The 24,542-nt window shown below is 52.2% G+C and overlaps 1 protein-coding gene across 1 annotated transcript in view; it reads left to right on the top strand.

Moving 5' to 3' along the window:
* The window catches only part of LOC106828821 (BOS complex subunit NOMO1), a 49,373-nt gene extending 32,568 nt beyond the window's left edge, over nucleotides 1-16,805 (top strand). Inside the window, exons 20-31 of the mRNA XM_070484868.1 lie at nucleotides 38-120; nucleotides 971-1,130; nucleotides 1,278-1,404; nucleotides 2,855-2,968; nucleotides 3,820-3,947; nucleotides 4,883-5,024; nucleotides 8,317-8,400; nucleotides 9,599-9,709; nucleotides 11,333-11,434; nucleotides 13,138-13,257; nucleotides 15,685-15,777; nucleotides 16,178-16,805. Coding sequence (XP_070340969.1) covers nucleotides 38-120; nucleotides 971-1,130; nucleotides 1,278-1,404; nucleotides 2,855-2,968; nucleotides 3,820-3,947; nucleotides 4,883-5,024; nucleotides 8,317-8,400; nucleotides 9,599-9,709; nucleotides 11,333-11,434; nucleotides 13,138-13,257; nucleotides 15,685-15,777; nucleotides 16,178-16,309 — 1,396 coding nt within the window. The 3' untranslated portion in view covers nucleotides 16,310-16,805. The remainder of the gene's footprint in view (nucleotides 1-37; nucleotides 121-970; nucleotides 1,131-1,277; nucleotides 1,405-2,854; nucleotides 2,969-3,819; nucleotides 3,948-4,882; nucleotides 5,025-8,316; nucleotides 8,401-9,598; nucleotides 9,710-11,332; nucleotides 11,435-13,137; nucleotides 13,258-15,684; nucleotides 15,778-16,177) is intronic.
* The last annotated feature ends 7,737 nt before the right edge of the window (nucleotides 16,806-24,542 follow it).

Here is a 24,542-nt window from a genome sequence, read left to right as displayed (position 1 = left end):
CAGAGCCCGCCGAACTCGAGTGTCCTTCCTGTTTTAGGTCTGGAGAGAAGATCACAGTCACACCCTCGTCCAAGGAGCTGCTCTTTTACCCTCCCTCCATGGAGGCCACCGTCAGCGGAGGTGGGTCTCCCCTCCGCGGCCCAGGGACACCGCTTCGCAGCTGTTCCTTTACCTGCGTTTAAACATTTGTTCTGTGTTGTTATCAGAGTGAAACCGTCTGTGTGAGGTACCTGAGATACTCTTTAGCGTGTAGATGTTACTATTTGGTGAAGGAAGGAATGAATGGTCTAAATCAGTGAAAGTAACTTTCGCTCTTGAAATTGGGCCCCTCTTTTTAGAAAGGGACTTGGTTTTCCTTGACATCACGGGGTGGACACCAGATGGCAGGCAAACAGCAAAACCATCAGTTGCCAAAATGAAATGTCTTTGTGTGTCTGATCTGTCTGTGATGTTTATAATTTTTGGAAGGGGTGACGGGAGGGTGTTCTGGGGACTGGATAATTCAAGTGACTCCTGCTGGAATGTTTGCCTTTAGGCTGCCGGGAGTTTTTTCTGGCATTGTGGCAGGTTGGCGTGTGGAGGTAGTGTGTGTGGCAGAGTGGGCAGCCTGTCTGGGGCGGCCTTCTGCAGCGGGTCCTCCGAGTTGAGCAGCACAGCCTCTCGGCTGTCGTGAAGGCTTCTCTCCTCCTCTGTGGCCTTGTGCAAACCGAGGGAGAGGAGTGTGGAAACCCAGCCTTGGGAGGCTGACCTGCTGACGTTCTTGGCAGCTGATCAAGGCCTTTCAGGGGTGGAGAGAGGCCTGGGCCGCTTCCAGTTATCGAGGTTTCTGGCACATTCAACGGCCTCATCTGGAGGTTTGCTCCGGAGATCCCAGCTGTAGCCCCCTTCTTTAACGGGAAGCCCCCGACCAGAAGGCTCCCCTCGCTCTGCCGCCCAGCCCTGTGCTTGTGTTTATCTCTCGCCTTTTTAGAAAGCTGCCCAGGGAAGCTGATCGAGATCCACGGGAAAGCAGGCTTGTTTCTAGAAGGCCAGATCCACCCCGAGCTGGAAGGAGTTGAGATCGTCATCAGTGAGAAGGGGGCGAGTTCACCCCTGATCACAGTATTTACTGATGACAAAGGAGCCTACAGGTAGGCCTGTGGTTAAGAAGCATTTGCTTGGGCCCAACTCGGGGGCCTAGTACAGAAAATGGGGGGCCTGGATTTCCTTGGGGTGGGGGGTGCCTCCTCCAGGATCGGCAACAAAGCCGTCCTCAGCAGTGGCTGTCTCTTCTTCAGTGTGGGGCCCCTGCACAGTGACCTGGAGTACACTGTATCCTCGCAGAAGGAGGGCTACGTCTTGACCGCGGTGGAAGGAACCGTAGGAGACTTTAAGGCTTACGCCTTGGCAGGCGTGAGCTTTGAGGTAACGCTGTATATGCTTATTGAGATGTAACTGACATGCAAGGAACTGCACGTAACGTGTGTAATTTGATAGGAACACACTGGTGAAAACACCACCACAATCAACATAGTGACACATCCATCACCCCCAGAATTTCCTCTCTCCCTGCCCCCGAGTCTGATGTGCTTCTCTCAGTATAGATTAGTTTGCATTTTCTAGAGTTTTATATAAATGGAGTCATACAGGACTGCTCTTTTTTTTGTCTGGCTTCTTTCACTCGGTGTAATTTGGAGATCTGTTAACTTGAGCTTGTTTGCATACCTTTTGGGAAGTGTTTTAAGCTTTCCTCCTTAACTCTGTTCTGAGTCGAAGGACACAGCACATTCTTGTGGTGTTTGGTGTCTCTCTCTTCCCTCAGCCCTTTTTGGGAAGAAGTATGCTGTGTGACGTGCAGAGCGAGTCTAGAGATCCTCGAGTAGGAATGTTTTCAACATAGAGGCCAAAGGAAAACCAAGGCAGATGACATCACATAGAAACTTTAAATTCTATATTGTAGAATACATTTTAAATCAAGCAAGATATTCAAACTGGGAAGAAATATTCATACATAAGTAATATCCCCAGTTTATGAGGAGGAACTCCTAAAATTGATAAGAAAAAGACAACCCAATAGAGAAAAGCTAGAGAGAGGGTAAGAAAAGGTAATTCACGAAAGTGGCTCAAGTGACATGGAAGACATGCCCACCTTGGTAGGGGCTGCAGAAAGGCAGAGGAAGCTACCATTGAAACAGCAGGTTTTGGGTTAGATTTGCAATATCCAGTTTTTGGAGAGTGTGTTTTCTCATGCATAGGTGATTTACGGAGCTGTCAATGGTTACAGCCCCTTTCGAGAGCAATTTGGGGGCGGCTTTCTGAAGTTAAAGTGCACCTATCCAACAGCTCTACTCCTACAAGTAGATTGTTCAGAAACCAAGAAAAACATAAATGCACAAAATACGTGTTCAGGGACACGTAGATGGTGTCTCCTCCATCACGAAAATAGGTGGCCAGCCCGCATGCTGTTGGCTGCGGGCCGCTGCTGTAGAATGCCACGCGGCTGTAAAGCAGCTGTGGGCCGAGTCCTGTGGACTGAGAAGAGGGAAGCCGGGATGAGTGGTTGAGGACGAGAGCAAGGTGCAGGGCTGTATGGGGAGCCTGCCGTTTTGGTTTCACATCCTCCACTCACCCCCAAGCAAACTCACCAGTCTCTCAATAGCAGCCGTGATGTTTATAAGCCTTGTGAGGGTGTAGAAACAGTTCTGGAAGGTGTGTACACCAAACTGTTAACATTAGTTTCTCCTGGGGGTGAAGAATAGACCTTTATTCTCCCACTAATAGCAGTCACCCCTAAGAATGACCCTTTGACTTGTGAAATACTGTCTTCCTGGTTCATATGCAGTAACCTGGCTTGGGGTCCCTCTCTCGTCCCCAGATAAAAGCTGAAGATGACCAGCCCCTCCCTGGGGTCCTCTTATCCCTCAGCGGTGGCGTGTTTCGTTCCAACCTCTTGACTCAGGACAATGGCATCCTGACGTTCTCGAACCTGGTAAGGTGTCCCGTCATTTCCTGCTGCCTGTGTCCCCGTGAGAGAGCAGGGGTCGGGCGTACGTGACTCATGTATTGCTTGATGACATGGGAACAGAACACTGGCGTGGAGCATTTCAAGTTTCTTGGGGACCCAATATAATTAGAGTATTGCTCTTCCTAGAACTTAATGCTGCTGAATCATGTTCCCTTCCGCATGCACTTCTTGTTCCTGGGCGCCCTCATGTCACTAAGACAATGGAATTAATGGCCCTGGGTGCAGCAGCTCCCGTCTTAGCTGTCCCATCGTTTGACCGCAGGAGCACGGTGTTAATTAGGCCGAGTCTTGTTCGGCGGTTAGCTTGTGTTTCTTCTGCAAAGCATGCTCCACTTGGTGGGAGGACAGACCAACTTTTCATTTGAGATGCATGGTGGGGGCTCAGGAAGTGCACATTAATTGGCCACCTTGTCCATCCTGGGAATAAAGTGACTGTAAGAGGGACGTTGCAAACAGGCAGGAGTATCTGAAAGGTCACACGCCATGCAGTGACGCACACTCAGCTTCGAATCTTCCCTCTGCTGCTGACTTGCTGTGTCATCTCAGGCAAGTGACTTCACCTCGCTGAGCCTCAGTTTCCCTTCCTTCGTAAAATTCAAACACGGTTCCTACCTCACAGAGTTGTCGTAGGTGCACGATAGTGAAGCTGCCGTTAGAATGGTCATTGCTGTTACTTTGCTTATTGTAGAGTTAGGGCGACCGTCCCTGTCTGTCTAGGGGGCCCCGCAGCTCCTGTGGCGTAATTCTGGCCCATCAGGACTCTGTCACCCCCCCAAGTCCCACCTAGATGTGACAGCGTGTGGTTGTCTCGGCAGAGTCCTGGCCAGTATTACTTCAAACCCATGATGAAGGAGTTCCGGTTCGAGCCGTCCTCGCAGATGATCGAGGTGGAGGAGGGGCAGAACCTGAGGATCGCCATCACCGGGTACCGCACGGCCTACAGGTGAGCAGCCCGGCCTCTCTCTTCTGGGCGTGCGCTGGGGTCACCCTCTCACTTCCGTTAGTGAAACTCCGCCTTCCTGTGGGTTTCATCTGGGAGGCACAGGACGTAAGACAGGAAGTCCGAAGATTTTCGAGTGCCGCCCTTTTCCTCTAATATCTCAGAGCAGTGATTCAGTCATGAGGTCCTTGGTTTGAAATTGGCCGGAGAGATTCTCTCTAGTTGCTTAAAAATTTTACTTTTAAAAAAGTTTGAAATTGAATTAAATTTTTAAAAGGAGGAAATGCATTCACTTGCGTGAAACTCCGAAATGTTGAGAGGAATACGGAATGTACGGTTTCCCTTCTGTCCTTGTGTCCCAGCCACCCTGGTTTTCTGGTGTTTCTGGATGGTTCCAGGGATGGTTTATGCAAGTATATACAATATACTCAATTAGCTGTATTATTATTATAGAGCTATATGTACATATTTATACGCATAGACACACGCATACACAAAAGCGCTGGAGATGAAGACTGAGTAATAGAAGGAGTGGGTTTAGAAAAATGGACCATTTTCAACTGAATATGTGGAATGAAAAAGAAAGTGACCTGCTTACATTTTATTGCATGCTTGATTATTTAAAATCAAGCTTAAGGGAAATCAAATAAAATGGAATAAAATAAAGCTCAGCCTTTTTTTGTTACATTTTTCTGGAGCGTCCTTCAGGAGAAGGGAGTGGGTGACAGGCTTCTGTCTGGCCTGAGCCTTCTGGCAGGAAGGCTGCATCTGCGAGTGACGCGGCCAGAACGGAATCGCCTGGGTCACTGGGGCGCAGTTCACCGCTGAGCTATTTTGCGCCATAAGTTGTTAGTAAATGCAGACGCTTTACCTGAAATCCGTCGCGTGTGTCAGAAACCCAGGAGAATATCGTGTTCCGTGTCTCCTCGTCCCTCCAGTTGCTACGGTACAGTCTCTTCCTTGAACGGAGAACCAGAGCAGGGGGTTGCCGTGGAGGCAGTGGGACAGAGTGACTGCAGCATTTATGGGGAAGACACCGTGACGGACGAGGAGGGCAAGTTCAGATTACGAGGATTGCTGGTGAGACTTCGGACGTGTTTGACTCGGGGGTTTTTCTGTACTGTTCAGAGGTGGCTTGTGGTGCCCCCAAGGCTGCTAGGAGTGGGCTGGAGGGTGAGGGGCTCTGGAATTTTCCTAATCCCTGTCTCAACTGACACAGCTTATCTTTTATCTAGCAGACAGATTGAGATGGGGGTTTCGTGGGAAATAGAGTGGGAAAACCGGGGGTTTGCTGCATCTTTTGCCAGCACTGGGTGGTTATGGCCTAGGCCAGGGCTCTCAGACCAAATGCCTGTGGGGCCAGAAGAGGAAGGTGAAAGGCTGAAGGAGGCTGGGTGCACACTAGGGAGTGGTGAGGACTGTGGCAAGCTGGAGAGGACCTGGCCCATGGAAAGGGGGCAGCTACCACTCAGCTCCAGCTCCTTATAGCCACGTGGGAAGACAGACTCAGGGATGCCAGAACGCTTGGATTTTTAAAAGAGGTCAGCAATTCAGATTTCCACGTGAAAACTCCTGATTTTTAGGTGTTAACAATTAATTAAAAAACAAACCCACAACTTCTTCATGTGGACCAAACAGACAAGTTAGTTGTCCTTTTGGCTGCTGAATCGCAACATTTGGTTTAGGATTTATGGTGCTTTTTCCCTCAATTTTTGTGCATTCATTCATTCGCCATTCAACAGACACTAACTAGGAGTAGCATCAGCTGGCAGTGTCACTGAGGGAGTATGGGTTGACAGCACCCGCTGGATTGGGCATCGTGGACCCGAGTTTAGTCGCCAGCCTTTCAGACTCCCAACCTGGATATTCTTAGTGGACCCCAGAGAGAGTCAGACATATCTTGGCAACAGACGGATGTTTGCCCAAATCACAGGAACCGAGATGCACATCGGTTTGCCAGTTTATTCAGATACGTTGGGGGCATGCCATTCTTTCCTGAAGACGAGACTACTCGAACCCGGGGTCCAGGGCATCCAGGCTCAGATGTCGGGGTTCCTGGAAGTCAGGGTGGAAGGTTGCTTGGTGAGCATGGGATGTTCAAGCTCAAGGAGGAGGGTGGTCTTGGGGTGTCTTCCTGGCCGTGCCGAGGGCTGGAATATGTCCCTGCTGATGGTCTGGCTGGAGGCACGCTGGCTGGGTGGGTCCCACACCCTGCCCTGCCCGCCACCCCTCTCTCTGGCATGTTCTCATGAGATTCCTCAAGATGACGCTCATCTTGTCATCCACAGGAATCTGGACAAGCCTTACTGTGATGCTCCTGTCTAGCGACCCTCTGCCCTGGGGGGACCCCGCCCCTGTGAAGTGCACTGTCACGGGAATCTGTTCCCGGGGCACAGGACACTGCTCTCTGCTGTCCTCCAGGCCACTTTCCTCGAGTCAGTGCTTCCACAGAGAGCAGGCATGTTCTGCCTCCTCACTCCAGATGCAGCCGGGGCCAGGGAGAGGGGACCGGTCATTAGAACCCGGTTCTCAGTCTCAGGCATGGTTGCAAGGGCAGCCTTTGCAGTTTCATCCTTTCTTGCCCGCACGAACACTCTTCTGCTGTGATCTGTCTGGGTTCCAGTCCTGCAAACCAAATAGTTTCCTTCTCCCCCGCAGTAGGTTTCCGTCGTAACTGATGCTCCCCGACGCCCTCCTCCTCCTCCTGTTAGGCATTGATGCATTGGCCCTTTCAGGATTTGAGAGTCACCCCCTGTGGCAGCCCACACCTTCCGCGTGCCGGGCCGCAGATTCTGGAGGAATTGTCTTCAGTCGCTTCTTATTGAGGGTTTGGGATTTGAGTTTGCCAGTCTCCCAGAAGATGGCAGGCTGGAGATCCTTTGTTGAAGATTTCCCAAGGATTTCGACCCCCTGAGAATTCATTTGTTGTGTGGTTTTTCCGGGCAATGTCCTTGCCAAGGCATCTGGGGTGAGAAGCTACCCCACTAGATGTTGCTGCCAAAGGGTGAAGGCGAGTCCCTGAGTGAGTCGGCCCAGAGTGAGGAGTCCGGCCAGTTCGGATCGGAGCGGCTGCCCGCAGGCTCCTCCCACCCCAGGCCCCGGGCCAGTGGGCAGGGCCCTCTCCTCCCAGCCTCAGCAGTGCGTCTCTCCCTTTCTTCCCGAATAGCTCTGTGCGTCCCTTCCTCTCCGAGGGGCAAATAGTTATTTTGAACCAAAACCAATGCTGCCAGTCCTCACTGGGCCATAAAGTGAATTAATATGTCTGTTGGTGATCATAAATTTGATTGTTCTCGTTTTTTTAGTAATAGCTTTATTGTCTTTGGAAAGGTACCATGTGCTCGTTAGAAAGATAGTTCAAGCAACATACTGAAAAGGACAAAATTTTGAAAGGGCACCAACCCCTGGAGCTGTGCCTGGAAGCGCCCCTGGTTAGTGTGCAGCAAATGCCCCTGCCCGTATCTGGAGAGGGTCGGAGTGCGTGTTTTTCTAGGAGACTGGAACCACACGACCCGTGCTGGTGTAGGAATAAAGGATTGCGTGTTAGGGCCGCCCCTCTTAGACGCAGGGGCCACCTTGAAGTCGGCCCAGTGCTCCATGGGATCAGCTGTGCTGTTGGTGATCAGAAATTGGTTGCTTTAAAAGTTATTTAGAACAGGGACTTATTTGGTAAATGTGATAGATGCCTATAAGTTTGAGCAATAGAATAAAAAGTATAAAGAAGGAAATTTTTTGAAAAAAGGAAAACTCAGGGCTGGCCCTGTGATGTTGTGGTTAAGTTTGTGTACTCTGCTTCGGTGGCATGGGTTTGCAAGTTCGGATCCCAGGCATGGACCTACACCACTCATCAGCCATGCTGTGGTGGCGACCCACATATAAAGTGGAGGAAGATTGGCAACAGATGTTAGCTCAAGGTGAATCTTCCTCAGCAGAAAAAAAAAAAAAAAAAAAAAGAGAAGTCTCAGATCCCACTTCCCAGAAATAATATCCACTGTAAGCATTTGGGAGTGTCATTCCAGATATCATTCGATGCCTATATAGAGATAGAAGGGAGGGGTGGACGGCAGGGAAAGAATAGCTTTATCAGGAGAAGCACCTTATGTTTGCAGTTTTGAAATAGGAGATGAAATTTGATTTTCCTTGGGTAGAAGACACTGCATGGGGATTGAAGGAAGGACAGAACTTGGGGTAAATGTTCCTTCATTGGGGTGCTGTCAGAGGAACTCTCCAGAAGGTTAACAGGCCGCACACTGGGAGCTGCGTTGGGACAGGAGTGCCCTGTGGTCCTGGTGAGAGCCTGCGGTGACAGCAGGCTCGGATCAGGTTGCGTGTGACGGGCCCCTTTCTGCAGAAGTGACTCTGAGTTTGTTCGCAGCCGGGATGTGTGTACCACGTGCAGCTCAAGGCGGAAGGCAACGACCACATTGAGCGGGCCCTCCCCCACCACCGTGTGATTGCGGTAAGCCGGAACATTCTTCAGAGCAATCGCGGGGTGACTGCTTCCCTGATCAGAGGTCCTCAGCGCTCCTCTGACTCTCTGCCTTTCATCTGTTTCAGGGGGAAGGAGGGGGGGAGCTTTAAATCCTAATTAAGGGCCCTCTTAGAATAGTGTCATCTTCACAAGCAGCATCTTCTGTGGGATTTAATGAACAGCGTCGCTGTCATGCATCCAGAGAAGTCTGAGCTCTTGTTCCCCACCTCCCCTGCAAGCTCTGATCGTTATGCTGCAAGTTGAGGATCTCAAGGTGTCAGGAGCGTTTCAGATCTAGGGAGGGTGATGAAGGGAACATTGGCTCAGTGGGTGGCAGGGCCACCCCGTTCTCATGTTCAGATGGCCTTGCTCTTTCCATCTGGTGGGCAGAGGCTTTTGATAATCAAGGTCATGACGTAGCTCATTGACCCCTAACGAGGCAGGACTCCAGGTCACAGCAAGTGGCCTGGGGACCACTGGAAGTGAAGCTTTTCTGCCACGGAATAACCCTCATTCGCTAGACCAGAGGGCTTGGGTGGCACCAGAGGGACTGCTCCTGGTGGCTTTATTTGGTGGCATTAGGCCCGGAGATGGTGAGGATTAGGAGGGCTGGGCCATTTCGGACTATTTGGCCTAAGAAGGAGATCTTGATGTCCTCATGGCACCTGGCATTTAAAGGGCTGCAATGGCCGCGTCTTACAGTTTATGCTTCCCTGCCCTAGTGCCATAGGCCAGGATCACAGGCAGTCATGTGACCAAGGCCTGGCAGATGTGAAAGAGTGACAGACAGGAGGGCACGTGCCCCCCCCCCCCCCCCCACCGCCCCACAGAGGGGCAGCTGTGGCAGCTCCTGCTGATTGCTGCCAGGCCAGAACGCCTTTCTCCTTTTTCAACAGAGACTGGAAAATCTGCCTGTTTTGTATATGAAATTTTAACAAATGTTGGCAAGTAATTAAGACTTAGAAAGAAAAAATACTGTGCTTGTCAAGCCAACCGTGTTTGTGGGCCAGGCGTGGCCCGTCTACTGCCCGTTTGTGACCTTGGACTAAGGCTACTTTAATGGCAGACTTTGCTGCCTTATTATAAGAAGTGACATTTGCTGTGGAAGAGCCCCTAGCAGTCAGACAGCTGACATCGAGCTCCTCTGCCAGTTTTCTCAACGCCGGCACTCCTTGTCTCTTTCCAGGTCGGGAATAACGACATCGATGACGTGAACATCATAGTCTTCCGGCAGATCAATCAGTTTGATCTAAGTGGCAATGTGATCACTTCCTCCGAGTATCTCCCTACGTTGTGGGTAAGGTCACAGCAGCGCTGTGAGCAGCATCCAGCCCAGCGTGTGGGGGGGAGTTATTGCTGATCACTGGGGGAAAACGTGCCCCAGGCTCAGATGACTGTTTGGCCAGCAGTGTGTATCTTTGGGAGCGTTGTGATAGAAGCCTAATGGGTGGTCCGTACGATCTGGGGTCTGAAGCGGGAGGACTGTTTCAAGGCACAGTGTCTCATGACTTTTAAGATTCTGTCCAGGGTGGAGGTGGTGGCAGGGCCTAGAAGCCACACGTTCTGGGCTGGCTCCTGTCCCCGGGGCTTACTCGCCTTGCCGCCCTGGGAGTCACTGCCTTCCCGTGGCCTCGATGTCCACTGTAAAGCCAGGGGGTTGGACGCGGTGGCCTCTTGAGGTCTCTCCGAGCTCTACCAGAATCTCCACGTCTGCAGTTAATGAAGACGCGCTTACACAGTGCTCTGTGACCCCTGAAGGATGTTAATGAGTTGCCACGGGCTTGTCTTTTTCGGGGGCACTTGTGATTTTCCGTACAGTGAAGTGTCTGCCTCGGGTGAGGACGTGGCTCGCGTTTAGCTCAGCTCAGCTGCCCTTCCATCGAAGGTTGCAGGCCTGGAGCCTGTGGGGCAGAGACTCAGGAGGGCCGAGTGGGGAGCAACCTGGGGAACCCATGCCCCATCCAGGGCAGACGGGAGGGGATGGCGCCACTTCCTGGCTCCCAGTGCGTGGAATTCAGGCCCAAGGTTGGCGTCACTTCCCAGTTTTCCAGAGAAGCTGGAAGTTAGAGTTATTTGAAATCACCTGATTTTTAAATATAGGCAGTGAATTCAGATCTACTCAGAACTCACAATAAGACAAAAGAACACGTTTGCCGTCTTGCATGTGACCCATAGGCCTCCAGTCTGTGACTTTTGTTTCAGGACAACTCCTCTTGACATGTGTGTTATAGAAAAGTGCCATGTGGGCCCTGGGGAGGGGTGGCTTCTGTGACGGGTGCACAGTGGAGCCCCTGCAGCCCTTAGCACTGGCCAGAACCGTACCTTCCTCTCCTCGTGCCGCGTTGCACAGGGTAGAGAGACCCCCACTATAGAGCTGGGCTGAGAGAAAGAAAGGCCAGAAATAAAGCACTAAACTGCTTCTGGAAGCATCCCGGAGATCCAGGTGCAAAATGGGAGGGCATTTCGAGTGTAACACACACTTGTGGAGTCAAGGGAGGCAGTGCCAGGTGGGCGAGGCCCTCGGGGCTGTGGGTGGAGTCCGGGGCGCCACCACGTGTGATCTGTGGCCTTAGGTGGCACAGGCTCTCTGAGTCTCCACGGGGATGATGCTGCCGGCCGTTCAGTAGCCAGGGTTGGTGGCGATGTGCGTAGAGTGCCTATTACTGCTATTTCCAGTGTCAACGTAGGTCATCAGAAGCTGTTTTAAAATCTCACGTTCTGTGCGTGTCGTGTGACTGGAGTCTCAGATGGCTCAGGAATGCCGTGCGTGTGTGCTGTCGGGGAGGACACTTTCTGTCTCAAATACCTGTGTCTCCAAAGATCCTTTCCCCCCAGAAACAGGCTGTCCCAAGGACGTCTGCAGTGACATTTTATTGTGTTTCCGTTTCAAAAGCACGTCCCGCTTTGTTTCTGCTTCCAGGTAAAGCTTTACAAAAGCGAAAACCTCGACAATCCAATTCAGACGGTGTCTCTCGGCCAGTCCGTCTTCTTCCACTTCCCGCCCCTGCTCAGGGATGGCCAGGTGAGGCCCGCCGCTCCATCCTTCTCCCTCCACTTTTTAGTTCAAGGGGACACGGTTCTCTCCGCAATAGCACCTTCCAGGAATAGTGCCATGCTCTCCGAATCAAGGGAGCTTGGGCTCTGATTATTTTGTCATAATCAGCTGTTTTTGTTACAAAAGTCGTACACATTCATAGCAGGAGATTTGGGGGGAAAAGATCAGGCAGAATCCCGTCATCCAGAAATAACCACCGTTAGCATGTTGGTAGGTATCCTTTTGGTCTTTTCTTCAGTGTGTGTGCTTGTGTGTGTATGAATATAAATGCAGTCATGTGCTGCATAACAACATTTCAGTCAATGACGGGCTGCGTAGACGACGGTGGCCCCATAAGATTAGTACCACAGAGCCTAGGTGAGCAGTGGGCTCTACCGTCTGGTGTGTGTAAGCCCACTCTATGGTGTTCGCACAACGACGCAATCACCTAACGACGTGATTCTCAGAACGCATCCCTGTCATTAAGCGACCATGACTGTATACATATATATTTATTTAGTTTAATAATTCAAAGTTGGGGCTTTTTTGTACATTGTGTTATAATCTGTGCTTTTCAATGAAGAATATGTCACAAGTCTTTTCCCCATCGTTGCATCTTCTGTAACTGGGTTTTAGCGGTGTGCGGTAGTCTGTAATAGGGGAAACACCGTAATCTAACCCAGGCCTCACTCTTGGACGTCAGTTAGCATCATAGGATGTTTACTATCACTTCTGATGGACGGAGCACACCGTTGTGGTTGGCGAGGTGGGAGCGGACTTTGCACAGAACGTGGCTCTTTTCTGGGGGCTGAGCCTGCGGTGTCAGGAGCGGACCTGTGAGTCATCCTGCTCCCGCTTCTCACCCCCTGCCACGGGGATGCTCACTGTGGCCTCTGTCGGCCTGAAGTGGCTGTAACGTAATGAGGCAGGGTGGGATGGCATTCGGGGCTTCCTCCCGTTTCTCCAGACGCCCTTTCAGATGGCACTTGAGGCCGCACAGGGCCGTGGAAGACACGGCCTGGGATTCGGGGTCACACTCCCCCTGGGTTCACGGTGGCTCGGTGCCCCTGGGCAGGGCACTCACCTTCTTGAGGCCTCGCTCTCCTGGTCTGTAAAATGGGGGTCGTGACCCCATCTTGTCGGTGGTTGAGAGCAGAGTGGGCGTTTGCCTCACGGGGTGCTCACGGTGCCTGACCCACGGTTGGGGCTCAGCACACGGGCTGCGACCGTCACCGGACCATTCCAGAGATTCCGTGTTCTTAGAACTTGCCGACTAATGAGCCACTTAAATATCGTCCCTTAAAAGTCAACCTCATTTTGGCTAAAAACAGTCTTCCGCGTTTGATCATGAACTTCCCTCGTCAGAACTGGCTCCTAATAACTCCTTGTGTTTCATAAAGCCGGGTCCTCAAAGGGCCGTAATTGTCACGGTTGACTGTGTCATTGAAAAGTGCGGCAGACCCTGAAAGCTCTTTCAGAAGACACAGTCTCGGAGACGCTGGAGACGCCTGCTGTCGCTGCTGGAGTGGCCCCTGAGGTTCCCACCCTGCAGTCAGCGACGTGGTGCGGGCGTGTGAACTTGGGGATTTCTTTAAAACACACAGCCTTTTACGTCACAGCCGTATGTTAGTTTTCGTTTGCTTTGCCCGAATTGCCCTTTATCAAAGTCGCTTCTGCTTCCTCGTGCGCAGAATTACGTGGTGCTGCTGGACTCCACGCTCCCCAGGTCGCAGTACGAGTACGTCTTGCCGCAGGTGTCCTTCACGGCGCTGGGCTACCACAAACATATCACCTTGGTCTTTAGTCCCACGGTAAGGAGTGGGGCTTTCCTGGCTCCAGATTTATCTGTTTCCTGTGCGTCCACTTACGTGGATTTAGTGCTTTTCAGCCCCCATCCTGTATGGGAAGTCGGTAGGCATTATTCCCCCTAACTTAGAGAGGAGAGATTGGGAGCCTAGGGTCATAGCTCGTGCCTGGCAGAGCTGGGGCTGAACACAGCTCTCCTGCTGGTTTCTGGGCTTCTCTGAGGAGCGGCTTGTGCTCAGCGGCAGCCTGTGACATTCCCAAGGGCGGCCCGCCAGGAGCCTCCTTTGGATCTGGGGGCACACCCGTGCAGCCGGTGGCAGGAACAGAGAGATGCTCATAGCTGCTGTCAGGAGGGTGTCTGTCACTTCTGAGAAGGTGAAAAATGACGCCCACGGGGCATCGTACATGAGGGCAGGAGGCCAAGTGACAGTGAAGGGAGTGCCTCCCGCATGCTGGGTGTACCACCACTACCCTCCCAACAAGGCTTCCGGGGGAGGGCCGTCCCTCCCTGATACAGAAGCTCAGACAGAGTCAGTCGCTTCCCTAGGGTCTGTCGGCGAGCCAGGACTCACAGTGAGGTGGTTTTTCCTAAACCACGTGGTTTCCACTACCTTCCGGCCTTCCGATGAGCGGCTCCGCGTTGTCCATTTCCAAGGGCCTTCGTAAGCATTGCCCCCATTCCTTTGCTGAATTCAGTGTATACAGTAGCCTGTATTGGTTCTTGATTCACTCACTGTCCTCGTCCTGCTGAGCACTCGATGTCGCTCCTCTCGCTGGACTGTCACAGCATCCCCTGCAGCAGGTGCTGTTCCCTCTGTCGCCCTTTTCCAGTTGATGAAGTGCATCTTAAAGCGGTTGCCCGAGGTGGCCTGGTGAGCCCTGGGGCTGGAGCCTGGACCTGCTCTCCTCAAGACTTATTCTCATCAGTGTTCTACTCCTTCCTGCCACATTAAACTTCAATTAGGTGTTTACTTCCGTGGAAAATGGGTCAGATCTAAGACATTGAAAAATACAGGAGTGGGCAGTGCAGACGGAAATCTGTTCTGCCCTCCTCTTCCGTTTCTTTAGGACCGTCCCATCTGGCCTCAGCCGTCTCAGGTAAAGCGGCCCCACCGTCATTCTCCAGCCTACATGTTCCCAGATGTTTTGGTCTCAGGACCCCATTACACTGTTAAAAATTGGTGACGATCTCAAAGAGCTTTAGTTATAGGAATATATCTATCAATATTTATTATGTTAGAAATTAAAACTGAGAAATGTTGAAAACACAAGAATCCACAAGCCACACATTCCATCCGCTGTCAGAGTGACGACATCATCATGTCACGGAGCCTCTGGAAAAGCCCCTCTACACTTGTGAGAACGAAAAAGGCACATATTGTAGCATTCTTGTGAAATCGTTTGGACTTTGCAGATCTTTTGAAAGGGGGTCCCTGGGCCGTGCTTTGAGGCCCAGGTCTCTGGCTCGGTTCCCTGTTTCGGCATCCTCTGAAAGCTCTCATTTAGCCTGTTTGCTTCCTTTGTGGGGCTGGAGTGAGCCAGTTGGGTTTGGGTTCACTTGCTGCCACAGAGATCCAGAATTCCAGGGCCTTTAGCCCAGTGGAAGTTTCTGTTTTATGTCAACATCCAGGAGCGAGCAGTCCAGGGTTCACATGGACGCTCCAAGGTGTCGGCGACCCAGGCTCCTCTCTCTTGTGGCTCTGCCATCCTCTAGCACGTCGCCCTTCTCCAAAATGGCGCAATTGACCACATGCTGCCCGGCCAGCCAGGACGGGGGCACCCCATTTCTCTTTTCGGGTACAACCTGGTATTGCGCCTGTCACTTCTGTTCATATACCGTTGGCCAGAATTCAGTTCCGTGGCCGCACCTGGCTGCAAGGGAGGCTGGGACGTGTGTATTCTGACTGGCCCCGATGAAAGGTGGGCGTTCCATTGGAAGAGAGCGCACGTCGCCCCTGGGCTCCAAGTAGCAGCTGCTTCATTTCCTCACTGGGCATCATCTCTGGGACCAGCTTGCTCGTCACTTTGTGTGCTGAGCCCGGAACAGTGGGTTCTTGTTACTTCCGTGTAGGACAGAGTCCCTGTGTTCAGCCGGGACTCAACAAAGGGGAGCCCTTTACTCTTCAGCCTCAGGGGTTCCCTGCTACCCACAGCTCTCTGTCTCCTCGGTTTCCATCGGGGAAGTTCTGGGGGCGAGGAATCCTTGCTCTCGGAATGTGTGTTCTTCTGAGCTTCCGAGTGCAAGGCACGAGTCTGCAAAGCAGAGGCTCCATCCGAGAATCGGTCCCAGCTGCTTCGCTCCCTTCCTGTGGGTACTGAGAGTGGATCCTGTGGGGTGTCCTTGGGCAGCCGATGCGCAGGGCTGGGTGGGGGACGGCTGTGTGGCCGCGGACAGGAGATGGTGGGAGTGACAGTACTCTCGGTGTTTGCAGAGGAAACTCCCGGAGCAGGATGTCGCCCAGGGATCCTACATTGCCCTGCCCCTGACGCTGCTTGTGCTGCTGGCCGGCTACAACCACGATAAGGTAGGGCGTCCAGGGACCGCAGCAGAGAGCAGACGTGCCAGGGAGGGCGACAGCGGCAGAACGTCCAGTGTTACGGAAGTTATGACGTTTTAGGGTTGGAAGGGCCCTGGTCCCTCCCCAGGCCTCCTTTCAAGGCCATTCACCTCTTGTAACAGCTCTCCTAATTCTTAACCCTGGGAGACTTCGAAGGGCGTGTGGCTCACAGAGAGCCCCGGCTGTCTCTGCTGACTTGTCTGGTACCAAGGCCTCGCTTACTTTGAGCTGACGTCCGCTCACTAGCCCAGAGTGGGGGGAGAGCTGAAGAAGGAGGTGTGCCCTGCGTGAGGCTCAGATGTCCCCCTGGGCGGAAGTCTTCTCCTGGCTTCCCTCCCTCTTACTCTCTCTCTCCCTCTCTTTCCAGCTCATTCCCTTGCTGCTGCAGCTGACAAGCCGACTGCAGGGAGTCCGAGGTCTTGGCCAGACAGCGTCTGACAGCAGCGGCCCAGAGGATGCCAAGAGGCAGGCCAAGAAACAGAAGACAAGGCGGACGTGAGGAGGAAGGCGGCAGGTGACATCTCCCTCGGGACCGGCCACAGCCGAGGGGCCGCCAGCTGCCCTCAGCATCTGACCACCCTCAGCACGTGCCGTTGGCCCCGGCGCGTCTGTCGGTGTGGCTGCCTGTGCCTGTCCCCCCAACCCCATGCCCGGCCCCTCGGTGCAATGCGATGAATGGACCCTCCTGTCACTTTGCTGAGCACAATTTATTTTCTGAGTGGAAGATAATTTATTATTATTATTTTTGTCAAAGAAGTATTTAAGCTGGGCTGGTGGTGCGAGAATGTGGTTCTTGATCTCAGTGTTCACTTGCAAGAAGAATTCGGTCCCTGTGGGTTTTGGTCCGCTAGTGAGGTGCCTGTCGGCTTTACCCCTTCCCTCCCTTTCCCTCCGCATCTGAGATCCCTGCTGGAAACTGCACACCTTGTGTCTCCTCCTAGGGCGGGTATGTTAGGAGGTAAAAATCAATAAAATCCCCCGTTCATTTGTGTGTAGCCCATCTCAGATGTGTTTCTTGCGTGACGTTGGCATGAAGCTGGGGCCACAGATTGAGATGCGTGGAGGGACACGTCAGTCCTGAGTAGAGGGCTGGGGCAAGAAAATCCTCAGCAAAGGCAAGATGATACACGGCGGTGTCTTTTGTCCTCAGTGGCAGTAAAATAGGGCAGGGTGGGGCTTGTGGCAAAGTGAAGAACATGCAGCCTGTCTAAAGGAGTCAGAGTTTCTCAGCTCTGGCTCGCCAGTGCTCGCAGGAATGTGCATTCGTGTTTCTAGAGAAGCCACAAAGACACCGTTTTGTGTGAAATCTCCTCAGTTTTAAGTGTTAGCAACAAAATCAAGCTTTGAAAAAGCCACATGCCTTTGGCCAAACAAAATGTGTGTGTAGGATGGTGTGCATGCAGAGCCACAGGAATTCTCAGCGTTTGAACCGCATTAATTTAGTTCTTAGCGGAAGTAATTAATTTAGTTACACTGAGGGAGGGAACAGCCACGTGTCTCAGGTTTATTGACGGGCCCTGGGGATATGAAGGTGGGCAGAGTAGACGACGCCATCACTGGAGTTGGACGAGGATGGGGGCCACGTCCGCTTCCCTTGTGGTCTCCCCAGTGCTTGGCGTGTAGTGAGCATTCTGGAAAGAGTGAATGAGCGAAGGAACGCATGCGTGAGTCTCTGGACACACAGCACCTGCCTTCGCGGAGCACACAGCCATCGCTGTGTGGAAGGCCAGCCAGTGAGTGGACGAGGGCCGTGCAGTGAGCTGAGGGCCTCCTGGGGGAGGGAGCTCAGGTGGCCCTGGGGGCACAGGGCAGAGGTCCGATCCCACCTGAGGGCTTAGGGAAGCTCCCTGGACTTGACGTTCAAGCCCCGTCTGGAAGGACACCGGGAGAGAGGAAAAATAAGGCAGAAGGTTTTGTTGGGTGCCACTGCCCCTGCAGACGGTCAGCTTGAGGATTCCCGGGCGCTTGGTGGCCACCAAGAGCTGCTGTGTTTCCAACTGGCGGCTGTTGGGCTGTTGGCCATTTAATGGGTTTGCTTTTTTACCGTTGGAAGGAGGTAAACTCTTGGAGATCTGGACAGATGAGATACGTAATCCATTTCTTGGAGTGTTTTCTAACTCTTAGTCCAAGTGGACACCAGAAACATCCTTTTTAAATGTTGACGGGGCTTTTTATTGACACGGGTAAAGGTTAAGCGCTTGTGAAAGATACAACGAAATGTCAGCACGTTCCGCCCAGTTCTGGATGCTGCCATTAAGTGGCAGTCTTGCCCCGTCGCTGGCTACAGGTCCTCTTCGCTGTTGGTGGGACCTCTGAAGGGCTCTGTTCCTGCAAAAAGGCTGATGTATTGCATTCGGAAGTCTGGCCTATTCAGTTTGTAATTTTCTTCATTTTCTGACAATCTCAGGACAGAATTCCTCTGATCCCTCTCTGAGGTGTATTAATTAGAGAATTTTGAAGGGGGTGAAAGTTATATGAGAGATTTTTCTCCTGAGAAATTAAAAAAAAAATGTCTACAATGGCAGCTTCTTGAAGAACGCTGTCAGTTGTACACTTTTGCTCATGAAAAGGGCCACAACGTCCACGAGGACACTCAGGACTTCAGGGAAGTGACATTTCGGGTGCCGGCTTCACCTCGGTCTTCTCCGGGTTTTCGCATTTTGAATTTTGTCAACCAGCCAGCAAAGATTGTTGGAAGTGGTAGAATGGGAAGGGCCGAGGGTGGGCGTGAGTGCTGTGCCCGTGGGGAGGGGCTGGCGGCAACAAGGGCAGGTCAGAGGGCAGAGGCTCTAACAGTCTAATTGAGAGGAAAGAAGGTTCATGAAATGAGGCGAAAGTGGATGGTTGCCCTCCTGGGTTAAGAGATCATGGTCCATCCGTGTGACTCACATGGAAACCATGTCACCAGTTCACTCTCGTCTCCTATTTAGGATGAACCATGTGAAGCCGCCATGTTTATGGTTCAAAAAATGGAGCTGGGGCTCCTTGGAGAAACGTCTGATTCTGGGACTGGGGTAGGAAATATTTAAGACGAGCCGGGAACATTTTGTGGTGTCAGAAAGGAAACGCTGTCTGACTTTCCGTGCTTTCGCACAGAAGGAAGGGCTAAACAAAACCAAACAGGACACCACGTGGATGGGCTGGCTCCACGGGACCCAGGAGCCAACGGAAGGAGCTCCCGATCGTCACGGCCGGGACAGCTGGAGCAAGAAGGTGAATAAAGTGTTACTGGATTATAACGCAAAGTATAAAATACTCATGATTCCACACTGAGATAAATAAGTGATTGCATAGATCAATAAGTGGTGGAGAAGAGACAAATCTCCCATATGGAAAAATGCCAAATAATTGATGTAGCTATGCCACCCTCCAGGAGATGGAGCACACCCCCCACTCCTGAAGTGTTGGCTTTGAATAATAACCTCCTTCCAGAGCGGACAGTGTGAGAAAGGGGGGAAAAAAGAGTAGCTTGACGGTGGAGAAACCTGCCAGACAGGACCTCGCCCAGTGGTCAAGGTCCACACCAATAGCAATGCCGTCTGCAGGGCGCGTCCCCTTGATGTAAAGTGATAGAAATGAGGCTTCACCTCTGCGGCCTTCCGGCCCAGGAGCCCCAAGTCCGGTCTAATTAGGAAAAAAATATCAGGCGAATCCCAACTGAGGGACTGTCCACAACACACCCGACCGGTGTTCCCCCGCCTGTCAAGGTCGTCACTGTATCCTGGCTGAGACCCTGGCACAGGAAAACAACATTAAGTCAAAACTAAGGAAATCTGAACAAAGTATGGATTTCAGTTAATAATAATGCATTAAATATGTGGGTTAGCCAGCCAGCCTCTGGTGGTCTAGTGGTTAAGATTCAGCGCTCTCTCCTCCATGGCCTGGGTTCATCTCTTGATCGAGGAACCACAGCACCCGTCTGTCACTTGTCACACCATAGCAGCTGCCTATTGCTGTGATGCTGAAAGCTATGCCACTGGGATTTCAAATACCAGCAGGGTCACCCATGGTGGACAGGTTTCAGCAGAGCTTCCAGAGCAAGACAGACTAGGAAGAAGGACCTTGCTTCCCACTTCCCAAAAAACTGGCCATGAAAACCCTATGAAGAGCAGCAGAGCGTTGTCTGATACAGCACCGGAAGGTGAGAGGATGGTGCGAGAATGTCGGGCGGGGTTCTGCTCTGCTGTACGCAGGGTCACTAGGGGTCAGAATCCATGGCACTGACACCATGTGGAGCACATGGGAACTCTCTGTACCATCTTGGCTGTTTTTTCTAAAACTATTCTAAAATAAAAAGTTTAAATCTTTACTTAAAAAAAAGGTTGAACACAGCAGCGTCACCTTCTCAACCTACTACACACTTTACCTGGCTTCGTTGTGGGCATGGTTCTGTGTTGCACCATCTAACCTCTGTTGCCTGACCCTCACCGTAGCCACTGGCCCCAAGTTAAGAGACAAAAGCCCGAGTTAGGGATGTGCCCTGTGGCCGTAAAGTGGCTCAGCATCCAGACTGCACGCACTGATTACCTGAAAAAGCCGAGGGGGAAGATAGGAGGAGGTCAGCAAGCCATAATCCAGCTGGCTGCCTGTTTCTGTCAGTAGAGTTTTATCGGAACGTGCCAGGCCTATTCGTTTGTGTGTTATCCACGGCAGCTTTCGAGGAACAGCTGTAAAGTTGGGTAGTGGCAACAGAGAGCGTATTTCCCATCTATCTGGCCCTTTACAGAAAGATTGCCGACCCCTGGATGGGGGACTCAAGTTCTGTCATCATCCTTAGCAGGAAGGACGAGGAATCCCCATCTTGGGACAGGTCCATCCTACAACAGAGCCCACAGCTGGGCAGAGCCTGGGGCTCGCTGCTTTGGGACCGAAATGGATCATTGACATTGAATGTTTGCACCCCGCTTGCTCCAGATGATTCAATTTAATTTCTCCCGCCTCTCGTAATGGGCTCCCACGTGCGGGAGTTGGGGCTGTGTCTTCATCGGCTTTCTGAGGCTTCAGAATGTATTGATCCTCGAAACGTACGTTTCTCTGAAAAGAGCAGCTCCCGACATGACCGGCCATCACACATCGCATGTTTCCCGTCCCTGTCATTCCCCTCTGAACACGATGGAATCACGATCCTGGCGTCACCGGGGGCCCCTCGTGTCTGTTGGAGGCATGGCTTCTTCGACTGGCTTGCTTTTTCAGTCTCTTTCAAGCCAGTGAGGCAGAGTGGAAAGCGTTCACTGGCTTTGGAGCCAGAAAGATCTGAGTGCAAGTCCTGCTCCTGTAACTACTGGGCTGTGTGGCTTTGGGGGAGCTGCTGATCGCCCCTGAGCCTTAGACTGTTTTGCAGTAAAATGGGGATCATGGTGGCCTCACAGGGCGGTTGCGAAGATTCAGTGAAACGATGCTCACAGAGCAGCTGCTGCAGGGCTGGCTTCACGATATAATCCCTTCACGGAGGCAGGGTTGACAGTCAGCTGGTACCCACTGGGGCGGCTGTGCCCCCGTTTTACAGCCAGCCATTGGGGTTGACCACAGTGTCTTTCTGATTGGTCAGGCTCATGCCAGGACGGATGTTCAGTATTTTCAAAATCTTCCCTGGATGGAGACGGATTCTCCCCTTCCTTTCGGAGCTTCGGACAATTCCATCGGTCTGCACTGCTGGAGTCCTACCCAGATACCCTTTGCTGGCCCGTGCACCTCTCCCCAGCTGCCGTGACTGCTGGCTGCTAAGAGCTCACAGCTGTCCCCTCCCCGGAGAATTGCGCTCTCCAGATGGGAGATGCCTCGCCCGGGAGGGCCTGCCATGCCCCTGTGCCAGTAGGGATTGCTGGTCCCTGCCTCCCGGGGGTGCGGACAGGGCTCCAGGGCTCCCTGCGGGCCCAGGCCAAGGCCAGAGGGTACAGACCACAGGCTTGCTTGGCTCTCCCCTTCTGCCTCCCTGGCCCTCACTTCCCTTCTCCTGAAAGCCGTCCTTCAAAGGATCACATCCGCCAAGTTCCTGTTGCTGGCTTGGCTTCTGGGAAGCCTGGCCCAAGGCCATCAGTGGCCTACTGTTGCAGATCTAGAACCTTCTGTCGGCACACTGGTCAATCCTTGGGGTCCCGGTGAGGAAGGGTCTGAGGGCCATGTGCATGGAGCTGGTTTGGTGGGGTCTGCAGGCAGGCAGGAAGGGACCCCGTGGGGCATGTGACTCAGGGTTTCCTCAAATATCTTTATCCCCCCGGCACGTGCAGAAACACGTGGCATCGGACTCCAGGGTTTCCTCCACGCCACACTGGGCCCCTGTTGTCTCTTGTGCTATTGCAGGTGTTGAGTTTGAAAGGAGTGTGTCTGAGTGCGTGATGCATACATGCAACCATCTGTGTGTGCCTGCATTTGGATACGGGTCCTGTGTGTGTGTGTGTGTGTGTTTGTGAGTTGAGGCTGAACCCCAATTCTGTCTGGGCTTGCCCTGCCCACCTGCTCCTCTGGGCCCCAGGGATGCTGGCCAGCTGGCGAACGAGGAGGGCCCTGGGATGGCTTGTTCACTGGGACTCTGGACCATGTCCACCATATTGGGCCTCTTGGGCATGACTTGGCCTCCGCTGGCTTTGAGGGCCTGCCAGAGATGCCATCTGGTCTGGGTAATGTTCTCAGCCTGGGCACAGCCCTCTGACCAATACCTGCTGCTCTGTGACTTCTCTGTCCAGGAGGATAGTCCAGCCTGACCTGAGTGGGCATCCGGGATGGGGCCACATCTTAGGAAAGGCTGCTTTGGGGTCAGCCTGGTTTCTAGCCCTGGGTTTGCCACTAAGGTGCAGAGGATTTTGGACCAGTTACTGCCCACTGGCTCCATCCTATGTGTGCCTAAGGGGGAGCTAGCTTAGACTGGACCACCTGTGGCTGGGTCACGGGTTGGGAGAAAGACATTGATGTTTGGGACAGAGTTGCATTGGTCAGGATTCTTGTCTGCAAGGGATGCAAACCCAGCTCGAGCTAGCTTAGGCGACCGTCTCCAGAATCCAAGGAAGGGCAGGATGCAGCTGGGCTTCTAGAACACTCGGAACCATTGACCAAGCCCCTTCTTCATCTTAGGCACAGAACTAAGGACTTTATAATATTTTTCTCATTTGATTCTCAAAACCAACTGATGAGGAAAGTGAGGCTCAGAGAGGTTAAATGACCACCCAAGGTCACACAGATCGTCACTGGTGTCCCTGACCCCACAGCCTGAGCTCGTAGCCACCAGGCATTGTATCAAGGTGTTACTTAGGGTCGGCAAAACTGCTGTAATAAATGGACCCAGACTGAATGGCGCATACACAACAGAAGTTTAATTCTGGCTCGTGTCACAGTTCAGAGTGGCCCCAGGTGAATGGGGAGGGTTGTTCTGTGTTATGCACAGTGGTTTGGGGCACAGGCTCATGGAGGCTCTGCCATCTCCAGCATAAGGTCACCTTGGAGAGACATGGTGGAGCACAAACAGTAGGATTTGATGGCCAGAAGTAGCGCATCGCTTCCGTTCATATTCCATTGGTTTGAACTCAGATGTGCTCCCACCCAGATGCAGGTGCTGCTGGGGAATCTGGTCCAGCCGCGTGTCCTGGGGGGAAGCGAAGGACCAAATCTGATGGGCAGCCTGCGGTTGCCGCCTCACACCCCAAGTACTTCCATTATTTCCTGCTCTCTTCTAGTCCTTGTTCATCAGTAGTTTTCCTACTTGGAGCCATAATGTATGTTCTAGTTTTATTTTATTTATTTCATTTATCATAATCCTTTTGATGTGTGGCTCCACTGCGTTTCCATAATGAACATGTTATGGGCTGCGTACACCAATTGTTGGACAGTTAACTTGTTCTAGGTTTTTTCAGATAATAAAGCAGTAAATACCTTTATGCAAAAAACCTTGGCTACTGTTGAATTATTTCTTCCAACTCTCAGGAGCGGGAATACCAAATCTAATGAGTGAGCGTTTTTATGGCTTTTGACGCTTATTACCTTACCGCTTTTCCCCAAAGGTTTGGCACCGTCTACAATCATGCTCGCAGTGTCACCAGCATTGGGTGACATAGTTGGTTTCTAAGTGAGTTGTTGTGAAATGCTCCTCAGTTTACCATGATCGCCTTTTCAGGTCTCAACCCTTTAGGGTGGGAAGTGTTTGTGTGTGTGTATCTGGCCTGAGTTATACCTGCTGTAATTTTAGCCTCTTCTTTTGTCTTTGGGAGGTGACAAAATCATTTACTCACTGTGATGGGCCAGGCAGCAGTCTAGGCCCGGGACATGTCGTGAATCAAAAAAAGACAAAGTCCTCACTTTCACAGAATTTTATATTCTAGTAGGAAGGCAGACACGGGTCAGTAAACACGCGAGTATGTGGGATCATTTTAGTTAGTGATCAATGCCTAGAGGGATGGAATTGGGTGATGGGACGGTGACTGGGGGGCTATTCTAGGTTGGGGTGGGGATTTGGGAAGGCCTTTCTGAGAAGGTGGCATTCTATCCTGAGACCCTATGTGATAAGAAGGAGCCAGCCATCTGAAAGAGCGGAGGGAAGAACATTCCAGACTGAGCGAACGGCACCTGCAGGGGCCCCAGGGAAGGAATAAGAATGGGGGGGTGGGCTCAAGAAGTAACAAACAGGACAGTCCGGTGGGAGCACAGTGAGCGAGGGAGAGAGCGGTAAGAGAGAAGACCAGAAATACACAGGGACGAGACCCCACACGACTTTGCCAGACGGGATAAAGAATTGAGATGTTTTC

This window comes from Equus asinus, chromosome 14, assembly GCF_041296235.1.
Source record: "Equus asinus isolate D_3611 breed Donkey chromosome 14, EquAss-T2T_v2, whole genome shotgun sequence".
Taxonomy (NCBI): Eukaryota; Metazoa; Chordata; class Mammalia; order Perissodactyla; family Equidae; genus Equus; species Equus asinus.
Note: the sequence above shows the minus strand (reverse complement) of the source record. Positions and strands in the feature narration are given on the sequence as shown.